Source organism: Mixophyes fleayi, chromosome 2, assembly GCF_038048845.1.
Source record: "Mixophyes fleayi isolate aMixFle1 chromosome 2, aMixFle1.hap1, whole genome shotgun sequence".
Taxonomy (NCBI): Eukaryota; Metazoa; Chordata; class Amphibia; order Anura; family Limnodynastidae; genus Mixophyes; species Mixophyes fleayi.
Genome location: NC_134403.1, coordinates 102,646,163 through 102,669,469, shown reverse-complemented (window position 1 = coordinate 102,669,469; position 23,307 = coordinate 102,646,163). Strand labels below are relative to the sequence as shown.

General features: G+C 35.9%; 1 protein-coding gene across 3 annotated transcripts in view; it reads right to left on the bottom strand.

The window, feature by feature from the left end:
• The window catches only part of PCDH17 (protocadherin 17), a 156,840-nt gene that overhangs the window by 19,590 nt on the left and 113,943 nt on the right, over positions 1-23,307 (bottom strand). The window contains exon 5 of one of the 3 annotated variants that reach the window (XM_075199795.1): positions 14,137-14,205. The exons of the other annotated variants lie outside the window; for them this stretch is intronic. Within the exon in view, the coding sequence (XP_075055896.1) occupies positions 14,198-14,205 (8 nt within the window). The 3' untranslated portion in view covers positions 14,137-14,197. Of the gene's footprint in view, positions 1-14,136; positions 14,206-23,307 lie in introns of those variants that run through there. 3 annotated transcript variants of the gene reach the window in all.

The following is a 23,307-nucleotide window of genomic DNA, read 5'->3' as shown; positions in this document are numbered from 1 at the left end:
AATCCATTTAGCTGCACCATCCAACATATCATCACTCATATTTTCATAGGACCCAAGACATTTCCTTCTCTCCTTACACCTTTAACATTTCACTCTAACTCCTCTTTATCTCAACAATCCAATGATTTTTAAATTAAATCAAACTTTTGTATGTATACAGGAACAGAAATAGACCTCAAAAATATGATAAGACACTGAAGAATTTATAGCAAAATTAACAATGCAAGAAACTCTTTATGATGCTGAACTTCTCTTTCTGGAAATATAGGGCCTGATTCATTAAATACCAATGTATTCCATATTTTACGTAAAAATCATTCTGCGCATGTCAAGAATCCGACCATACGCCAGTGAACGCAGAAACGTCCAATTCATCTTGGAGTGCAAAGTACACTTACTACAGCCTACGATTTCATGGGTACAATGGGGAGGCAACTGGACATATGCACATAATCATCATCAACATTTATTTATCTAGCGTCAGCAAATTCCGTAGCGCTTTACAATTGGGGTCAAACACAGTAACCAATACTGGGTAAAACAGACAAATTGGTAAGAGGGCCCTGTTCGCAAGATTACAATCTGTAGGTCAACGGGAGTCGGATATATGAGGTTATATCTACAGATTGGCATATTGGATATATGAGGTTATATCTACAGATTGCATATTGGTCGAGCCAGATTGCAATCAATGTACAGTAAGGGCATGCCAAGCTCGAGCGCACGCAGTGATGTCTGATTCAAGTTCTGGTCTTTGCAATCAAGACCAACAGTAGAAATGTAAATGTTTGTTATTAATGAGCATATAAACAACAGGTGACATTAACTGAATAGTTTATTTTATTCTGTTTGTGCATTCTTTTGTGACTTTATGTTTCACATATGTATTTAACTTTTCCTGTAGTGTGTTGTCTCTTAGAGCAGAGCAAACCGAGACCTGCATTCATCAACAGACGTGTCTTTACATCCGCTCCTCATTGAATATAGATGTGTGCATGCCTGATATAAGTGCGCTTTTAAAAGAACGCATGTTTGTTTTCCATGCCTTAATGAATCATGCCTATTATGTCTACCATACTCTTTCCTCTACACATGTCCATTTCTCTTGTTTCTTTTTTAGCTTTTCCTCATGCCCCTACGTGAGTTGCACAAGTATTCAGCTTTCCTCTACCTTGTATATCTCTTTAAGCCTACACACTTTTTCATCAGAGATCTCTTAAACTAGCTTAAACCGCACATCAATAAGCACAAATAAAAGATCATAGATGGGGCTCAATGGTACTACATGATGAAATCTTTGCCTCTGTTTCTTCTAACCTTTTACAAGAGTACAAACTTGCGCAAATAAGACCATTGTCTTCTATTACATCTATGTTCAATTGTATTTTTCATTAACATCCGCCTATATAATTCCCTTTGTACCAACCTAAAATATATGTTGCTTGATATATTTGAATAGAGTACAATAATTGACGAAATAAAGAATAAAGACACGTTATCTGTCACTTTCTTTTTATAATGCTACAAATGCTGTGTGTTGGATATGGCTAATCTAACAAAGACATCTTATGACTGCTATTTTAGCATAAAACATCAGCATACATCTAAAAGCCACATATGGTATTTGTAAAGAAAATAGTGATACTTTAAAATGTTAGTCACAACAATGTATTTTCATGTATGCGAACAATGTAGAAATGCTTAATTGGGTTTTGATGGCAGGATGTGTAGTCTTCCTGCAAAACAGATTTATTTTCCATTTTGCCCTATATACAGATTGTAAACAATAGAGTAACTTTAGCTGCAGCACTCAGGAGGTAAAATTCTCAGGAGCTAAAATTGCAGCAACAATTGGTTTAGCCAGATGGTATCACTGATAGAGCCATTATATTATTCTGTCTCTTACAGACAGGGGAAGTCACAATTTTCAAAATGAATTACTGTACATCTTGCACATTTCTTTCCAGTTACAATTTAAGTGAGTTTATGTGTATATCGAATACATTATGCTCATGCTGATATTTTGTGGATTGATGGCTTTGCCTTTTGCTTATTTTAGTCATACACTATTTTATGCTCTCTACCTCTGAATCTACTAATCCCAAGTACACGCAGATATTTTAAAATGCTTTGGTGTTTGTCAGCACAAGGAGACGTCTTACTACTGTATTCAAATGATATAACGATCCTGTTCATGCCTAATTAATCTGATATTATACAGATTTAAATGTGTAAACAATAATTAAAACACATATTTGGGTTTTCTTATTACATAATGGGGTATTACAATTTATTACCACTATGGAGTCTATTTACAAAACGGCGATGAGCTGAAAATCTAGAGAAAACAGCTGTTCTCTTACCTTATTAATGGAGTCCCTATGCCGCTGGAGAAGCCTCTTTTCGTCCAGCACCAAGTGCAATCACAAAGCGCAGTAGAACGGGGTCAGGTCCTCCATTCGCAAGCAGCGTTAGGCTGCCGCTGAAGGAGGTCTTAGTTAGATTAGATGGAGGAGGAGTTTGCCAGCCTGGCATGGTAAATTCAAGCGGCAGTACACTATGTATTGCTGCAATATGCAGTGGTATTCAAAATGAATATAACTGCTTCCCAGTGAGCACCAATGTTAAATAGACCCCCATGTCTTGGTTACAGAAAAACAGTTAATTGTAAATAAGGGCCCTGCAATGTTGTTTTACAGATTCTGTTCAGTATTCACACTAAACCCAATTTCAATCCACACTGAAAATCATTACACTAGGTGATTCGCCACATTCACCTGAACAGAACTCAGTGTGGGGACTAAATAGTCGCCTGATTTATACCAAATTCTTCAGACTACACTAGAGGGAAAATAGAATAACATAAGTAAAAGCCATTTTGAGGTTCTTTTGACTACAATCTGAGCATATTCATCTCCTTGCTTGTCTAAATGTCCCCAGCTTTGAAGTGGTAGGGAACAGAACCACCTGTAGTGAATGAGACAATCTGGTTTCATTGAAAACATCAAAGAAGGTGAGTTAGGCCTAAGATATAGATTATCATAAATAATAATGACTTCATTTCACCACTAGTTATTCATTTTCATGAGTACATCTACACAGTGAAAAAAAATCAAACCAACACATTTTCCCTAAAAGCAGAAACAATAAAAAATAAATCAGCTATTAACGCTTCCAGACAAGGAAGTGTGAAATGTGAATCAATGTAAAGATAAGTCCACACTTTGAGTGTAGAGAATAAGGTGATGGCAGGATACACACTATTAGATTTTATGACTGCTCTGCACAGAATAATCTTCCCGTTTAGCATTTACCACCAAACATCTTGATTCATAAGGCCAAACAAAAGCTAGAACACAGTTTTAGACAATTACCTTCAGTCTTTGGTAATTTATACCACTAGGTCTATTAAAAAGGCCTTTGCTCAATACCCCTGTATCTCCAGAAAGAAAATAATTTAGAGTTATTTTAAATGCTGGATTAATATTTCACCTACAAATGATCAAATTAGCAAATATAACAGTTATTTTAGAGAAATATGAATATTTAGAAACATAACATATAAAAAGACCAATTTACCCATCTGGTTTGTCAGTTTAAATGTAGTCTATGTGAGCAAACATTTGTTCAACACTGGAGTGAGATTTAAAAGGAATGATTTGGTTTAAAACCAATTTTCCGGTGTGTTACGCAGGGAGTTGTTGCTATTGTATTTATTTTGAGGTCACTGATGCCTGTGTGCCCTTAATTTTGAACTGTACATGCTTAGGGATGTGTGCTTTTCATGCGCAGGACTCCTTTCAAATATTGTTCATTGCATCAGACATGTATATGTGTATTTGAAGAAAGTCCTGCTAAATGCATAAAAAGCAAAGCTGAAAACACATGTGCAGTTTCCATGCTCTTGTCATGCACTAAGCAAGATACATCAGTGTCCGTGTCCAACTCTCTTTACTTTGAACCTAAGGGCTAGATTTACTAAGCTGCGGGTTTGAAAAAGTGGGGATGTTACCTACAGCAACCAATCAGATTCTAGCTTTCATTTTGTAGAAGGTACTAAATAAATGAAAGCTAGAATCTGATTGGTTGCTATAGGCAACATCCCCACTTTTTCAAACCCGCAGCTTAGTAAATCTAGCCCTAAATGTTGTTGCACACACATGAACAGCTGTGCATCACGCCTCTCTCTATATGTAACAAAGTTGTAGCAAAACCTCAAAGGCTACTAGTAGCAAGAAAATTCTAATTACGGTACAATAAATTTTCCAGTTCTCGCTAAAATTCAAAACTTGAGACTTTAAACTGAAATTTGACTTGTTCACTGAAGGAATACACTTTGTATTGAGTCATTATTTCCTATTTTGCAGGCAGAGAAATTTGTATTATAAGACTAAGATGCATGAAGGAAGTGCTCAAAGCTATAAGTAGCACAGACAGCATTATCGAATAATGTGGGAACATTTTCAGATATATTTATGACTGCTACAATATGATCTTTCTTATTGGACCTACAGTTGCTTTTTTCTTTTTTTTTTTTTTTACAAGTTCATGTATTTAATGCCATGCTTTACACTAGAAACATGTTGGTGAGTCACAACTGGCACTAGGAAATGCAAGTTATTTTTTTAAGGCCAAATCAATATGCTAACCTTCACATTAATGTATCATTTTGAAAATGCCACAAATAAATTTGCCAAAATGACAGACAGCCATCTAAAGTCAAGGTTATTATAAACAACATTCTTTCGCAGCAGCGTGAAGTCAAACAGCCGGTAAACCTACACTGATAAATTATTTGGCAGATGGGTCTGGATAATGGACAAGGCTTTTTGTCATAATGAGCGCACTTATGGCTAAATGCATTACAAATAAAATTAGATGGATATATCTAATTTATCAACCACACAAGATAAAATTTGAGTAAAACATTTACAATGCAGCAGATGTCTATTAAAAAGACTTTTGCATTAATGTATTGGGAATCAAAGACTAAAATCACATTATGTGAATATAATATATATATATATATATATATATATATATATATATATATATATATATATATACACATATATATATATATATATATATATATATATATATATATATACACACAAACATACACACACACACTGATCAGCCACAACATTAAAAGTATTGACAAGTGAAGTGAATAGCATTGATTATCTGGTTACGATTACCACCTATTATCAAGGAGTGGGACATATTAGACAGCAAGTGAACAGTCAGTTCTTGAAGTTGAGGTATTGGAAGCAGGAAAAATGGGCAAGCGTAATGATCTGAGTGACTTTCACTAGGCCCAAATTGTGATAGCTAGACAACTGGGTCAGACCATCTCCAAAACGGTAGGTCTTGTGGGATGTTCTCGGTATGCAGCGGTTAGTACTTACCAAAAGTGATCCAAGGAAGGACAACCAGTGAGCCGGTGAAAGGGTCATTTGTGCACATGTGGAACGAAGAGATATGACAGTTGGGGATTTCAGTGAGTGGAAAGAGGAGTGATGGAAGGGAGTTATCTAGGTGGCTGTCTGGAGACCTAGGTATTTGTAAAACAGTGATAGTTTTGGGACTGAGTATTCTGTATGAGAAGGTGTACTAAAGACCAGTCTGCCAATACAATAACCCAGCTGATTCACTATAGAAGACATCCATCTGTGGCACGGTTAAACAACATATATGTCAATATCCCTACTGACAGTTGATCAGGAAATACAGATAAGTAAGACTGTATACTGAGGAGAATATCTGTCCAATAGCATTGACAGAGCAGATCTGTTGTGTTAACGTACAGACATCACATGCAGATAAGTGTAATACTCATTGCTGAAATTATATTAAGCACAAAGAAAAGGGAAGTTGTTTCAAATCCATAGGAAAGTGGGCATATGTATGTCTTATACTGTATTGCAATCCTGCTTGAGTGAAGTTAGGAAGTTATTAATATGCTGAAAGACAATACATTCAGTAATATATTTAGTAGCTGTTCAAAGAATATGTTATTCTATATACCAATAGAAATATCTCTATTTAGACATGAAGTTATTAATCATATCAAATTGCATTAATACCAGAAGATACTTGTGCTGATTACTTATGTTCAATAGTCAGGCTATAGAGACTTGTACTGCTTTGACTAAGGACATTTCTTCATTTAATACAAAGTCATAGAAGACCGCCATAGCATCTATATCCAGCTTTAACTTGATATTGTGGACAATTTTCCTGTTTCAACTACACTAATAATTCTCTGGATCTGATTGCCTTAGTGAAGAAATAAACACATTAAATAGCCAGCTGTATCAATAAATTAAAGCATCTTAGCATTTCAGATAATCAATTCATTTGTTTGGCTATGCAAGACAACTGTCAACTTAATACAGTGGAAGAGGGCATGATAGAAATTTGGTGCATACAAAGTATAAAATGATGGGATAGACCGAGTATATATATTTTCATGTGCAACAGCGATCAATCGGCCGCACCAGTTGTGTTATATACAAACAGTATATTTTCCTTTATGAATTTATACATTTATGGAGGGGAATATTACAGGTGAAAATGTAATAGTTCAGTTTTAGAACTGAAGAAGATACACGGTTCGGAAGGGTGCTAACGGTATTGGTTTATACAGCTATAAGTTAATGTAACTATTTCTGTTATTTTTCCCAACATGTTCTATTACCTTACAAAAAAGGGTAAGAAATTACTCTGAGCAAGTTAGTAGTCTTCTTTAACATGACAAATAGGCATATTATTATGTGACTCACATTGTATTGTTGCATTACTTACTATATTTTGGTATTTATTTAATTTACAAAACCCAAGAATTGTATTCTGGTCTTGAATTATCCTATCCATCCCTGTAATAAATATTTACCATACTTGCCTAAAGATTATCTTAAGTGTTTTGGGATTTGGAGTAAATAGCTATCAGGATAAAGCTTAGTGTCAGGCAGAGGTTTTCTGGGTCAATCTCTGGTATATCAGCTTTAGAACACTCACCCATAAAGACCAAAGATTCTGGTGGAGGCACCAATTCCAATCAGCTGGAGGAAGTATTGCTCCACTCAGTTGAGCAACACCTTAGTTTACTTTGCTCAGTATTAGGGGGCAGCCAAATATACACTTACACATACTGATGTTATCACTTCATCAAATATTGCATTTAAACAATACTACTCCTTTGCTTCATTCCTCACTCCTCCCCTCAGTTCATGCAGTTTACAATGGTATTTGTGAATGTAGCCCACCTGTGGCAAGTTGTTGTTTGGTTTTGCCTTTTTCCCTGCAGGTGTCTGCCCATGGGTCATTTCTGCTAGCAAGAGACATAATGTAGCTAGACTAAGTCTGTTGTGTTCAGGCCCTTGGAGTAAGAAAGTGAATGCATTACTCTGATTCCCAACATAGAAATTGGGCAGGAGGACATCTGTGGAGTGCTTAGGTCAGTAGCCAGCGCAGATCAAAAGATATAATGTGGGCTTTGATGCTAGGTACCTTCATTTGCTATTGGTCTGACCAGAAGATATGAAAGAGCCTATCTTTAATGCCTTTTACCAGCTGTAACTTGGACTTTCTTTCTTTCTACTCTAACACAACAATATTAAATTTTCAACAAAAAACTGTAGATCATTAATGCCCAATCTCTGTTCTCTATTACATAACACCAACACCAAAAGCTAAGAGTTTCTCCACTTGAAGTTGTCTTGAACTGAAAGAGGTAGAAATGACTACAACATTGGTTTGCGAGAATATTTATTTTCTATATAGTGAAAATTTACAAAAAGTTATTCAACACTTATTTATGTCCAGTTAGTACTTTTCTAATTAACTATTGTGATCAGTATCCCTTCTTGTAAATGAAAGATATTAAATGTAAGCTCATCCATTAGGAGAAAAATATCATGTAACATTCTGAAATAGACCGTACAAGAAGAAAGCCTGATGGATAGAGAAAAAATACCTTCTCCATAACTACAGACTTATCTGAGATACTTTCATTTCTGATTCGCGCCTTAGAGATGTACACATATACTTGTGTTTTAGGATTAGTAACCCTTTGAGACTGCAAACTCTCATGTACATCAGAACGCTTTATCAAAAGAGAGGAAGAAGGTGGTGGGGTCTGTGTTTAAATGCCATTGTTTTGCAGATTCTTGCAGCGATACCAGTCTTGGTTGAAAATTGTAAATATCTTACACCATGACAGTTAGGCTGAGAAAACTTTTTCAAAATTTGACTATCAATTAAAAGGGTGGAGATATAAACCAAGTAATTTGGACTCTTGTGCATTCATTGCTATGAATCACACAGTGTATGGTACATCATATTGCAATTCAAATTGCTATATTTAATTGCTATTTACAGTGTATACTATATAATTACTATTTATGGTATGGACAGATAATTACTATTTACACTTATGTATGTATATCTGCTGTTTACATTAGACAAAGCAGACATGTCAGAAAACAGGTACTGTTATGCATTAAAGCAACTTATAATAGTTATTTAATGAAATATGAGCAGTGAAAATCAGATGCAGAACTACAATGTAAAATGTTCTCTCTCTCTCTCAAATTAAGTTTGCCAATTGTAATAAAAAGCACCATTTAGTATGACTACAAAATATTTAACTCTAGATGTGTTTTTATTTAAACATTTCAATTGTTATTTGCCTTTCAGATTTTAGCAGTTATAATTTTTCAAGCTAAATTAGACAATGGAACATAATGCATTAGGTAACTTGATGTGGTTCCGTGGCTTAAAGTGAAAGCTACAAACATTTTGGTTCATTCCAAAGACTTAGGGCCTGATTTAGAGTTGGACACAAGTCCTTCTGTTCAGCGCAAAAAGCACATTTGGCCAAAGATTCGTCTCAGTTTGCACTCTGACTGGGACGGATCTCCCCTTTGCACCCAGAGCCGTAACTTAGAATTCTAGCACCTGGGGCGAGAAAGACACATGCCGCCCCCCTAGCCCTCAATTTTAACCTAATGAACCTAAAATACTCCTAAATTGCACTCCCCCCTTCAGTGTTGCGCCCTGGGCGGCCGCTCCTGTTGCACAGCCCTAGCTACGACCCTGTTTGCACCTGTCTGCACTCAAAGAGGTGGAACGGGGGAGGTAGTGGGCAATGTAAAGGTGTGCTCACACTCTTTACATGCTCTTTTGAGTTGAAAGTAACCACAGAAACGTCTCTAGGAGACGTATCTTATGTGGGTGCAAGATACTTTTATGTATTAAAAAGGAAAAAAAAAAAAGGTGTGCACCCCCTCCCAACCAGCATAACCAACTCTTGTGCTGTTGGGGAGGGGGACAATTTTTTTTTTTTTTTACTTTTTTTAATTGAATTATCTGCTTTACAGGGCACTGTGCATGATACACTTACACGCCGGCCCATAATTCAGATAAAAAGGAGTGTGTGCAATTTGCACAGTATTCTATGGTGCAAGTGCATGGATCTGAAGATCTGTGCCACTCTAAATACTGTGTAAATTACGGGATGCAATTTAAACTTACGATTTCAGTGTAAATTGCATCCGACTCTAAATTGCATCCGACTCTTAGTTGTTAATTATCCAGAAAAACACTCTACACTAAATTATACCTTTGTGTAAAAAGCACTCTGAACTTATTCTTCCATATGCATATTCTATAAACTGTACACTACGCACAATATGGTGTACTTAACATATTTTAATACTAGATATTATAGGATGAGTTAAAAGTTGTGGATAACTTTTGGGGGACAGCTAAGTAATTAAAACCACTTTACTGACTGTACAGTACATATTATAAAGAATTTATACAAATATCATCCAAGGTAACAAAGAATTAGGTTGGTAACAGACTTATTACACCCTTGAAAGAAAGCATGTACTGTTGAACAATATATAGTTTCTCAGTAAAAATAACTTGTTGACCGGACACTTGACATTGACCAGTAGTCCAGCACTATAAGGTGGAGTAGTACTTTACAGCTTTTTTATATTATGTTTTTTAGACAACTGAAGAGTCATTTGTGATTCTTAGCGTCAGCATATTGGGACTGAACAATCTGCCCTTTGTCTTCGATCAATATGTGTCAGCGGGTAGATCATCTGGCATCTTATCAATCCTTTGCCTTCCTGAGTAACTCTGTGTATAACGACTGTGCACCTCCACACTCCCTCTCCCCTTGCTTATAAACAGACTGTAAAACATTTATATTAAGGTGTTGTTTCTAATATGAAAAAAAAAAAATGCCAAAAAAAAGCCATATTGAAAAATGTTCTGGAATGAAAAGTGCATTTATCAGTGGATTTCTAAAATAGACTAAACTAATAGCTTTTCTGCCTTGTTGTAAACATTAGGGGTTATGTGACACCTCTGATGGGAACAATAAACTAAAGCAGTGCTTCTGATTGCAGGTACCTATTTAATTACTATTGATTTGACATAAATAAATCGGGAGTAAATAAATAGTTCTCGGCACTTGTTTGCATTTATTGCACTGAGACATCTGAAATATGCACAGTATTGGCTTGTCTATTTATTGTCTTTAATTCAGTTTGTCAACTCTTTAAATTGCTTGCATTAGCATACTGATTGGCAGTAAAACAAAATGAACCTCTGCATGTTAAGACTTTATATAGGATACATTTCATGTTTGCCTGCCATTGTCATAAACAAAATACTCATAAAACCTTCTATTGGACAAAATCATTCTAAATCATTCTCTGCTCCAAAAGCCTACGATGAATATAGTCAAACTAAGTTACTCATTACTCTGACCTGGCGGCAGTACAGGTTCAAGGTTACACAAAGTGATTTTTTTGTACTTATTTTACTGCCATATCATCTATTTTAATATAATAAAATCTCATGGGCATAAAAGGGCAGTAACATCACTTTCTCTTGGTAAGGTTCTCTCCATATTCCCACAATGGGGGGAGTAACTACTATTGACATTATAACCTTAAGCATAATGAATATATAAAAAAGAAAAGGTTAACTTGCACACATGGGAGCTATATTTCCAGGAATGATATAAATGTTCAAAAATATTGTAGAACATTAAACTGAATGCAAAATGACTAAGTACATTCTAAAACCAGTACACTAAGGACAACATGGTCGTATTCGTGACAATTTGACATTTTTGTAGTTAGAAGGTTGTTTTTGCATTTTACAATTAATTCCTTCTTAACTGTGATACTTGGTTCTTTCTATTCACAGTACTGTATCCAATTTGAACAAAGGGATAAGAAAGAACAGCTTTTTATTTGAACAATGATTTTTTTTTTTCTTTGCCGCTCGGCAGGAAGATAGATCCAAGACAGTTAATTTGTTGTTTCAGAGAGAAAATGTGAAACATAAAAAGATTCACTCCCCAAAGCTTTACATTTTCTACCACCAAGGGAACCAGATGTATTTGTAAAACTAATGCCTTGGGTATGTTTCCAGAGTTACTACTGAATAAATATCTGCCTCTGTTAAACATCCGTAATTGTTCTGGTGCAGAGTTGAATCTCTGTGGTGTGTATATTAACAACATATGAAAAAATGAACCCCATAATATGCCTTTTTAAAAAATCTCTATGAAATTATTTTCTAAAAATGTGATCAGAAAAATATGTTATGTATGCACATTTATTGTTACTCCAAAATAGACATGACAGAGTGAATATAATTATTGTATTTAGAATGTTGCAATATAATGTCAAGCCAAGTATTTACATAAGTATTCATATGAAATACTGAAGGAATAACAAATAATATACTGTAGGAATAACAAACAATAAATAGGAGGCTGGATAACCTCAGGCCTTCTACTGGACATTCATTTTAGGCATTTAACATGTATTCTTAAGCCTGGTAAAATACAGTTTAAATCATATATTGCTAAAAATAATGTAGGGGTATGGCCCTGTACACATACATTTGTGTGTACAACAAATGACACCACTGAGCTCAACTATATCTGTGCTCAATAAATACAATTCAAAAGTATAGCAATATTGTTATTACTTAAAAACACATCACTATAAACAATTAAGACAATTAGATAAATTGGGAATATTTTTGAGAATTGAGCTGAAACTGAGGGCATGAAAATTAATTTAATTCTAAATTGCTTTTCGATCTACATGCCCTTTTATTTATTATTTGTTAACATGTATTTATAGAGCAACAGCTTACTTTATATACTTTATGGGAACAAAGAGCAATAAAACAATACTGGATTAAAAGACAAAGAGCTAAGAAGGACCTGCCCGCAAGCTTAAAATCTATATCTTGTTGTTTGTGATTACATTATGTGATTGATGTATATGACTCAAGTATGTGATAAAATGCTTTTGTCTCTCATCACCTATCTGTTGTCAATTTTCCATTACAATGCTATAAAGTATCCCTTTGGCATCCATAGTTCTATATTATCTTTTGCTGGATATCTTGCAGAATAGTTGAAATGTACTTCCATTGTGACTTTGAGAAGTAGCAGCAAATTGTTATATACCTTCATGTTACAAGTGTTCTGTATCATTTCATTACTGGGGTAAGGACACATGTGTTCATTGCACTTTAATAAGGAAGTGTATTTAGTTATATTCATTCATCTACTTTTCATAGTGTTAGAAGAAGCAATTATAGTGTTAAAAGCAGAGGTACGATAAATACATTATTTCACACATAAAAAAAAAAAAGTTTGGTCCAATTGAGACATAATATAGAAAGTTTTTACTATGCCAAATCTAATTAATATAACTTATGATAAAGTGATAATTGTCATTTAATATTGCTACTTTTAAAATTGTTGGTAGCAGCACTTACTCTCCTGGGAGTCCCCATTTATATGTAAGATAAGATTTTGCCTGGAGGCTTCTCTGTCAAACTCCATCTCTGCACTGGTGCAGAATATTAACAGCTCTAAGTAAAGCATTGCAGCATTTTTGGTTATATACTTTCAAAAAAAGGATGTGTTGTACAGTATACAATGGCTTAGGAAAATCTGCAAATACTTATTTCTTGGGTCTAAAAAATTGTGATTGTAGACATGGTACCAAAAGAGTTTTTAATGTAAATGATATATATATCATATAAACATGTATCATATTATTCCATATACAGTGGCATGGTATTTACACCCCACAAGTGCTATTATTATTGGGTTGGAATGGTAAATGACTTTAGTTATTCAGTTGACATCATTCGGACAAGATTGGATAAGTACTAAACCCCACTGACCAATTGCTCAATGCTTGATATTTCTTCAAATGAAAATCACCATAAAATATTATTTAAGTGACTTGGTTAAAGTCAACATTATCAACATTCCTTACATCTATTTAAATATGAAGACCTAGATTATCAACTATTGATTACTGTAGAATGTAAGCAAAATGTACACTATTTTCCCAGCAATCTGTCTGGTTACTCTTTTGTATAAGAAAACACATTATGTTTATTACTCTACATCTTGTTTACGGCATGTATGGTGTATGATATACTGCAATGTTTATGTGTTTATGACAAAAGCAATACTAAAGCAGAACGTAAGTGAGCCTACTGATACTGCAAAATTACTTACTTTATGACCTTTAAATGCCAGCACATAGTCATGTTTATGTTCATTTATGTTGATACAATCTCTATTTTTAAGCTTTTTGGCACTTAAGGGCGGCATTTTCTATTTTTATGTGTTAAGTCATAACATAATATTGATATATTTGAACAAACAAAAATAGATGCAGTACATGAAATGCACAGACTTTATGACAGAATTTAGACAGGTCTACATTAAAAGTAAAAGACAGGGTAAACATACTGACATAATATAACTGTACATTAAAACATAATGGAAACAAACACATGCTTAATATTGATGGCAATGGGTAAACCCGAATGAGTCATTTCAACGGTTGTAGTTTGTTCACGGACTGTTTAGAATGAAAATTCCTCACTACACATTTTGTTATTTGAAAGAAGAAAATTACAACAATAGAAATGAATCTAAAAAATTGCAGTACATGCTGATAAATAAATGCACATAAACTATAACACTGCTAGCTACTGACACATGTAGGATCTGCCAGGCACAGGTAAAGTATAAAGTAACCGACCTGGAAATTTTGTCCTGTATGATGATCCAGGAAGTAGATCCAGAGAGTAGTATAGCTGAATACACTAGCTGAGGTCAGGACACTGGAGAAATTAGAATAATTGAGATTACAAGCCAAGTTTGAGGGTCACAGAAAGTGATCAGGTGGGCAAAAGTTTAACAACAGAATAATAAGAGGCAGTGGGGTTCTCAAACATAATACCTTACTCAGGCAAGCAGTACAGAGAACAGGCGCTTAAATAAGAGAAATGCATGCACAGGCACTAATGAGCTGTGATGTCATAATCCCATGCACAATATATAAAAAAAAATCTCACTGGAAGTTACAGCAATAAACGTATGACATCACGTACTGAAGTAATGCATACCCGAAACATATATGCTGCGACTAAGCGAAAATGACATGGCTGTGTTCAAGACGGGGGGCATAAATGTGCACCCTCAATACCAGAGTCCATTAAGTTAGATATTGGTACATTAGGATCAATCTCCAGGTGACCTCTAGATGGACTGGCAGCCTTGTGATAAGCCTAAAATTTCTCCAACAGATTTAAGAGTCAAGCATATGCTGAACTTCATACTCCAGATGATATTCCAGTAGAACAGGAGATGGAAAGGTAGTTGTAGGGCAATATAAGGAATTGGTAACGTATGGCTTGAGGATGGACACCTTGAATGTAGGATACATTTTGAATGATGGGAGGAGTTCCTGATATCCCATAAGAGGCGATGTGCCTCTCTAGGACTTTGTAGAGACCAATTATGGTCCTAACCTAACTGATAGAAATTATAATTTGAGTTTACTGGTCTGTAGGTGGTAGGATGAAGATAAGCAAAGGGAGATTTCCTAAAATAGGGGACCTCTGTCAAAAACAACAACAGAAGGGAATACTTGGATGTGAAACAACTTTCTAATAAATATTTTTGTTAACTGTAAAGTTGATTGGACTTTTTTTTAAGGAGAACCAGATGAGAGTGCTTGGAGAATCAATCCAGTCCATCCAGGATAACAGTCAACATTATCAGGGAACAAGCTCAACAATAAAATCTATTGCAATGTAAGACCATGATTTGGGAGGAACAGGTAAGAGCTGCAAAAATCCACAGAGCATGGGATACCTTCCTCCTGACACAATTGTTGCTAAACAGAGACCTTGGAAGAGTCCATTTGAAATTCGTCTTCATTAAGATAACATCACTTTATTAGATTTGGAATTTTCACGTTTAAAAAAATTCAATGTTTCCATTATTTCTGTAGAACGTCTCTGACCTGCTCTTGATATTGTAGCTAATTTTGAGGATATCCTAAATTAGGATACTGTCAAAGTAGGTAAGCCAGGATCTTAAATATGTAAATAAATCCAAAATCATTACACACTTTGGTAATAGAACCTTGGAAAACTGTTGAAGTGTTTGATAGCGCAAGGGGAAATGGCAAGATACTATAATCCAGTGCAGTTCCAAGCCAATTTTAGTTGGTTATGTTGTGTTTCATAACCCAATAGGCATTATAGTATTCTCATGGTACCCACTGCTGATGTTGAAAGCGGTTTCCAGTAATCACTCTCTTTAATTCAGATGATTTCATAAGCTTCCAAAAAAAATCCAGTTTAGAAAAGAGTTTAACTTCTTGTGAAGCATCCATAATAATGAGCAGGGGAGACATGTACAGACATGTTGTCTGTAATCCTTCAATACTTTGTTCTCTGGCACAATGGGTAGGTTATGGAGGAAACACCCTGGCAATACAGCAACAACAATTTCACAATTGTGTGAGGTGATAAAACTTGTTTGTTGGTGAAAACATCAGTTTAGGCCAAATGTTAAGAAGGAAGAATATGGCTGGAAGCAATAGAAGAGGACAGGGACAAGAAAATCTCTGTAAGAACTGTTCCAGGAGGTAATCTTCACACATAAAATAATTGTGCTTGTGGAGCCATGGTTACTGAATGAGGACTCATCTATTATAATCTTCATGTGCACGGTTTTAGATGCCAGGAAGACTGGAACTAAAGGCCTAACACCAATGGCTTTAATGGCTGTAGCTGTTTGGCAAGCTTTCCTAGCTGTGAATCTGCAAATTAGGTAGGTTGTGATGAGGTGGCCACTAGTCCCACAGAATAAACAAAGCCCAAGGGAGTGTCTGTATTGTTTTTCTTCATTAGAAAGGTGCTTGTCTCTTAACTGCTACTATCAGCTTCCTCATCATAGGAAGATGTGGAAATAGGAACTTGGGGACCAAAAGGATATTAGATTTTCTCCCAAGTTTATCTCTAATTTTTGCTCCCTTATGTAAAGACTCAACTTGTTACAAAAAGCAATAAGCTCTCCCAGTTGCATATATATATTTTGGCAGGTTATTAAATCTTTAAGGCTGTCAGAAGGTTCTTGCCAAAAATCAGCCAATAAAGCCTAGTTGTTTAAGTCGGTTTCAGCAGTAAGGGTTCAAAACTCATTAGCATAATTCCCAGCAGTCTGGTCACCTTGAGAGATGCACAGGAGCTGAGCAGAAGCTGAATAGTTGCGGCCTTGAGCAACAAAGTTCAGAAAGACAGATGGGCAGATACAGATTCGGTAAAGTTATTGATCAGAGGTCAGTCTTCCTCCTACAAAGAGGAAGCCAATGCAACTGGTTCCAAGAAGAGGATCAATATTATGTATGCCATGCAGGAATGGTGAGCAGTGATTAAGGATGTGAGAATTAATCTCTTGCAGAAAATCTGTACCAGCTGGAGACAATGCTCTGAGAGGCGTGCCCAATGGATACTGAGTTGTCCTTGGGAAGAGAGAGCCTTTCCTGCCTGTGCAGGACGCATGTGTAGCAAGAGTAACATATAATGCTTTTAATTACAGACAGGAGTAGGGCCTACCAGGCACACGTAGTGAATAAATCAAACTGAGCTGGAAAATATGTCCTGTCCAATGGCAGCAAATAACTGAACACACTACCCAAAGTCAGGAAACTTGAGCAACAGAGTAACAGGTAATAGAGTTCTCTCAGCTAAAGTACAGTACAAGGTGTGCTGATAACAGGTGTCTTAAGTAAGAGAAAGGCAGATGCAGGAAATAATGAGCCATAATGTCATAAACCCATGCCAAATCCACAGAAATCTCAGTGTGATTGTTGCAACTACTGCATTGTTGCAATGTCACCGCATACAAATGTCACACGCACCCAATACGCATGCCAGGATATAGAGATGCTAATGTGACTGTGTTGAAGAGGTTGGCTTCTGATGCAAACGCTGGGGATCCGCTGAGTTAGATATTGTTATGGTAAGATATGTTACATAATGCTTCATGAAGATTTGTTTCCCAAGTACACATATGAGTGGACTTTTCTCTCGTATAGCCTACTGTCATACATGGTGTATTTATTACAAGGACCAGTATGTTCAAATAATAATTTTGATCCTGTATTGTTTTCCATGTTCCTTCCTGAAAGAGATGATTAAGACCAAATGCATGACATTTCAGACAATTAGGAGTCTAATATAATACAGCTCATTTATTTATTAATGTCACTCGTCATCTAATGCATTTCAGTTGTTGTTTCTTTATTGTCATTGCTACTTGCTGTAATTGTAATCTGAAATCTGTACTTTACATTTCATTTTCACCATCTGTCATATTATATTTTTGTCTTGACATTAGGCATGACAAGAAAATTCACCATTAAGGGCTCATGCACTCAAAGAGAAAAAAAGACATTTTGCCTGCAGTCCTTTGCAGTTCTTTTATCTTTGTTAATTTGTAAAACATTTCCTCAGCAATCACTTAGAGCCTGGTGCTGACCTGGATGTACGCTCATTTGTGTAACATAAATGACAAAAAATTGGACTACACATGCTCACAAAGAGCATGCAGAGTTGTGTGCATCTGACACTTATGGCTGTTTACGTTGGGAAAGGGGCTGCATAGAATAGGCCAAGTACATTAAGGACTTGTTCACGTAAATACGGCTGATGCAGACCAGCATGGCTGCATATATACACCTGTAAGTATGTTTTGCACTTGATAGAGGGCAGGTGCAAATAAAAGATGATGATGATGACGTACACCAGCACTAACTAGTTAGCTGCTTTTGGCTGATTGCAAATTCACCTCTGATACTGATCTGCATTGGTCATGTATATGTTTTTTTGGTCTTTTTTTTTTCTTTTAAATAATAATATTTTGCTACTTCCATTTTTACGCTAGAAGGAGTCTTTTATCAGCTGTATTATATCAAGCCTTACAGCAAATGTGTTTTTTGGTCTAAAAATAAATGTCAACAAATTTTTCTTGCACGTATGATCTGGTTGCGTGTATGCATATGTGGGTATGCCTGACAGAAATGCTGCAGGTGCAGAGTTAGATGAGATGCCTACCACTCAGCACATGGGAGTAAATACGCTATGTTTATAGGCAGCTTTTTAAACGTAAATTACACCAAACATGTGTCCGACACGGCATCAGGCCCTTAAGCTCCTGGAACAATAGAACATTTTGAGTTCTAGGTGCATACAGTGCTTGTATAAATACTGAGGAAGTGTTTACCACAGTGATCAATGATCATTATGGTAATAACCATTTCTAGCTCCATTTTCACCATACATACAGATAAGAGCACTGCAAACAAACATGACAATTTGTTCCTACCATGTGTGAGCCCTTTGTTACCAAATTATTTTACAGCTTAAAGTCCAGAAGAACTTGCAAATTTCTGGTTGATCTGGGAATCAATTTGTTTCCAAGCCAACCCAAGTGATCTTAGGTGTGTTATGTCTCATAGCACAACTGTGTTTATTTTTACATGTCTGTGCTTAAGTAAGTCTATGAAGAGATTGAGCAAGCTCATGGTCCATCTGTGCATATATTGTGCTCCATCATTGTGGTATTCAATTGTGAAACATGTATTGTGAAAACATTACTATAAAGCACAGTTTTGGTCTTTCCCCATAATTAAATTAAACTATTCTCTCAATATACTTTTTGGTTTACCATCATTAATATTTCATATAACTGCTAAAAAGAACAGAACATTGGGGCTACGTTTATTCTATGTAACAAATATTTTTATTTTTTTTCTTAAATAAATTGGCTTGAATTTCCACACATTTGTAACGTTCTGATTATTTCAAGTACCTTTTCCATAAATAAACTAAGGAATCCAGGTCTAATCACTTTGAAACATCCACTATTGGCTTAGCCGGCTGTGTGAGACAGTATCCAAAGTCGTGAGACAAGGAGCTATTCCAGGCTACTACAGCAAATGAAAAGAATCAGTTTCCACCTTCCACTTAGAGGTCTACTGAGGACTGTTTGGTTGCTAAATGGCTCTAACGGCTATTGCCAGATGCTTTTTATTGTAAACTTTGGGCTTAACACTTGGCTGATAATTGGATTATTGTGCTGTATGAATTTCCAATAAACCTTATCATTTACTCATGCTTTGGTGCCCGAGTGATTAGGTAACCCACTAGAAGTTACCAATCTTGGTATCTTCATAGCTATATTGTAAAAATAGGCACTGTCAAGAAATATAATTTTTTAATGTCACAACGGCACTTGCAGTTTTATTTGGGAGTATATTAGAATAAATATAAATTTATTTTATTTGGATTATATAGGAAACAAAAACACAATTCTGCTGGTAGGTAACACGCGTCCCTGGTGACCCTGTGATCTTGTGAAAGCAGTTCAGGGCTGCCTCAATCAATCTTTGATAAGGATCAGAGTCCTGTGGCTGAAACAATCTCACCCAGTTGGGAATAGTTAGAGAAGAAGAGTAGTCAATAAACAGTCCGAATTTGGCATACGAGTCAGCAGCCAGTATAATCAGAGCAGAATAGGAGTAAGGCAAAAGTGAAGACAGTAACAAGTCAGATTCAGCACACAGGTCATCAGCACAAGTATAATGTGAGTAAGCCAGCATTCAGATCAGCTAATGAATAAAAGCAAAAGCAAGCTAGATTAGAGGTTAAAACAGGAAGGGGCAAGGCTTCTAAAGAAAATCATAGGATGGAACCTGAGACTTCTAGATAAAAAAACTGGGAAATACAATAAGAACTGGTGAAAGTTGCCAAACAAACTAGTAAAGGACACTAGGTAGCTTAGTGAGAACAGCTGCTAGGTAGTACAGAAAAGCCTGATACACATATTTGTGCGCAGAGGAAAGAGCATAGCAGTGAGTATTATGGTGGGGACACCATCAGTGTTCCCTCTAAGCGGAGCATTCTGGAAATGATAGAGTTAAACCTGTATCTTACTAGGAAACATCCTGCAGATTGTGAATGCAAACCTTTCGGGTGGAGCCCTCATTAGAGTGACTTTTTTAACTCTTTCCATTTCCAGATTGCTCAGCTTAGAGGGAACACTGGACACCATCTGAGCAGGATTATGGATGGGGGAATTGACTGCATGGACTTTCTATCCGTTTGTCACACCCTCTCCTCAAGCATCTCTGGGGACCAAGTTTTTTCTAGAAGACCCTGATGTGCTTTTGAACCATTTTTATAGTAATTGAGCAAGGCAAAGCCCTAAAATAAAAAGCAGCCGCACAAGGGGTCTAAATTCATCTCTATAGGCCTGAATGCACTAGTGAACCATTTTTAGAATAACTGAGTAGAATTGGAGATGCCATAAAACAACTAGCACCAAAGCAGCTATACACTAGTAAAATTCATATTATGCTTAGGAAGCCATGCTATTAAAAAATACTGTTGTACAATATTATTATTAGCAAGAGTAACAGATTATAAAAAGAAAAGTGACTGTAACAGTAACAGTGGTAACAAGTGCTGTGCACCTTGTCAATATAAAATTGTGCAAAATAAAGTAAAGATTGTTACTAATATATTTTGCATTTAAACTGACCTGTAATGGTGCACATGTAAGTGGTGGGAGGTGTAGGATAACTTACTAAAATGTTAGATATAATATCAAATTGTTACTGCCCAATACCACAATCATAAGTACACAAGAAATATTACCTGCAAGGAACTATTGCTCTCTCCCTATAGGGCTTATTTATTAATCTTTTTTTTCTCTAAATTACCCAAAAATGGGAATAGACACAAATCTAACTATCGCTCAAATGTACGAACAGTGCATAGCAGCAGATATCATAGATTTTGCTTTGGAATCCAGAGCAGTCCCCATATATACGTATGGGGACTGCTCTGTAACAAGTTCAGAAAATTTAATATTTTCTGAACTTGTTCACATATGTCTCTGAAGAGCAGAGATATACAGTGCATCTGTGGAGGGATCATATGGAGCACTAGTATTCGGAACTAAAACTAGCCCCCGTGTTGGAGCAAGAGATACAGAGTTTGACTGCCCTATGTAAATCCGCCTAGATTAAGCACTGGTTCCATTTAAAGCATCTCCTACACTCTCCTCTGTTTGCTGTGAATTGTTGGAAGAATAATAAATATAAATAATCTAGTGATCTGGCTTGGATCTGTAGGATTTTTCCTTGTTACCTGGTTGTAGAGGGTACTGTGGGGTAAATGCTTTGACCTAGCTATGGCATGTGGCTCTTTCCAGCTACCCTTGTTATGATGCTGGACCGAGAAATAACAATGCAAAGTTTGCCATGCCATAAAGGTTGGACCTCAACACACACTTCTTATCCTATGCATTTTAAGTTTCCCACATAGCCCAAACGTACTGACAGTATTTAATTGCTATGTTATGAACATTCTTTTGCAGAGCAACACTGTTCATCACATGCCATGTATCACAGGCTATAATTATTTTTACTTTTCACATCACTCTTCAGTAAACTGTTAGAAGTGATGTTGACAATGAACAGCGGTTTGTGATAGTGATATATACTACTCTTTAACAAGAGTACATATGAAAATGATTTGGAATAATTGAAGCAATAGGTGTAGATACTTATTGTGGTGGTGATGTTAATATTTCTTCATTTATCTTATCAGAGACACAAGGGCAGTGTGGCAGGTTTGAAAAATACATACAGAAATATAATCAAATATGTACGGTCTTGATTAGTCTGTTATATCTATTTAATGAAGTCACAGATAATGTGGTCACTGTTGAAATTCATGACAGAATAAATGACAAAACAGAAGAAAAATGCATCCCAGTATGCTTCTCTGAGTACCTTCAGATACGGCGCAGCAAAATCTATGATTTTATGTCTTGTATTGTACTTTCTCCTTTCTAAATTTTGAGGTGTGGGTATGAACAAATTTTGTTCATACAAATGTTGTATTTACTGAAGTTAAAATGAAACAATTTTATTTATTATTATTTATGTAGTAAAGTGCATTTTAACAGGTAATCTGTTTGCCCAGGATGACCTCTGTTTTGAATTGGGCAGAAATAAAACTACCTGTAGCCAATTCGAACATCAGACCATTTACAAAAGTCTAATCAAAAGATGAATGTCTTGATCCTGAAGGAAGTGGCCTGTGATTCCAAAAACATACTGGTAGGTCAATTGGCTGCTAACCAATTGACCCTAGTCTGTGTGTCTGTTAGGGAATTTAGACTGTAAGCCCCAATGGGACAGGGACTGATGTGAGCGAGTTCTCTGTACAGCGCTGCGGAATTAGTGGCGCTATATAAATAAATGGTGATGATGATAATGATGATGATGATTACCTTAGTAAGGACAGAGTTGCTACTGACAGGGACAGTATCACGATGTGAGGAGAGGAATGGAGGAAGCAGGAAGCCAGCGACAGAGTTAGATAATGGAAGTAGCAGGGTTTTTTAAAAGCAACCATCTGTAATTTGATGCTGCTGTCATACTGAAGTGCATGGTGTCAAACCTACCTCTATTGGTTAAATGGATTTAAAGCAAATGAAAAGTGACAAAATATACGGTCTAATAAGATGTCAGAATGCGCTACAGGGAAGTGCCAGCCACTTCAAACAGTGATTACAGATTTAAAAACATTACAATTGTTAATTTTTAAATCTAGTTAATATTAATAAGAGGATTGAAAGTAAACTAGCCCTCACATCTAATACATTTGGATTGTATATTATACAGCTGTGAGCAAGCGACAGAACCGACTGGTTTACACCGAATCAAATAAATTGAGAGGCAGCTGGGTGCTTACATCTTCTTCCAGCAATTCCAGCTATTTAATGCACCTGCACACCTTCAGGGAATGTTTCAGTACCCAGCTGACTCACTGGATAGAATACTAAGACTAATATTA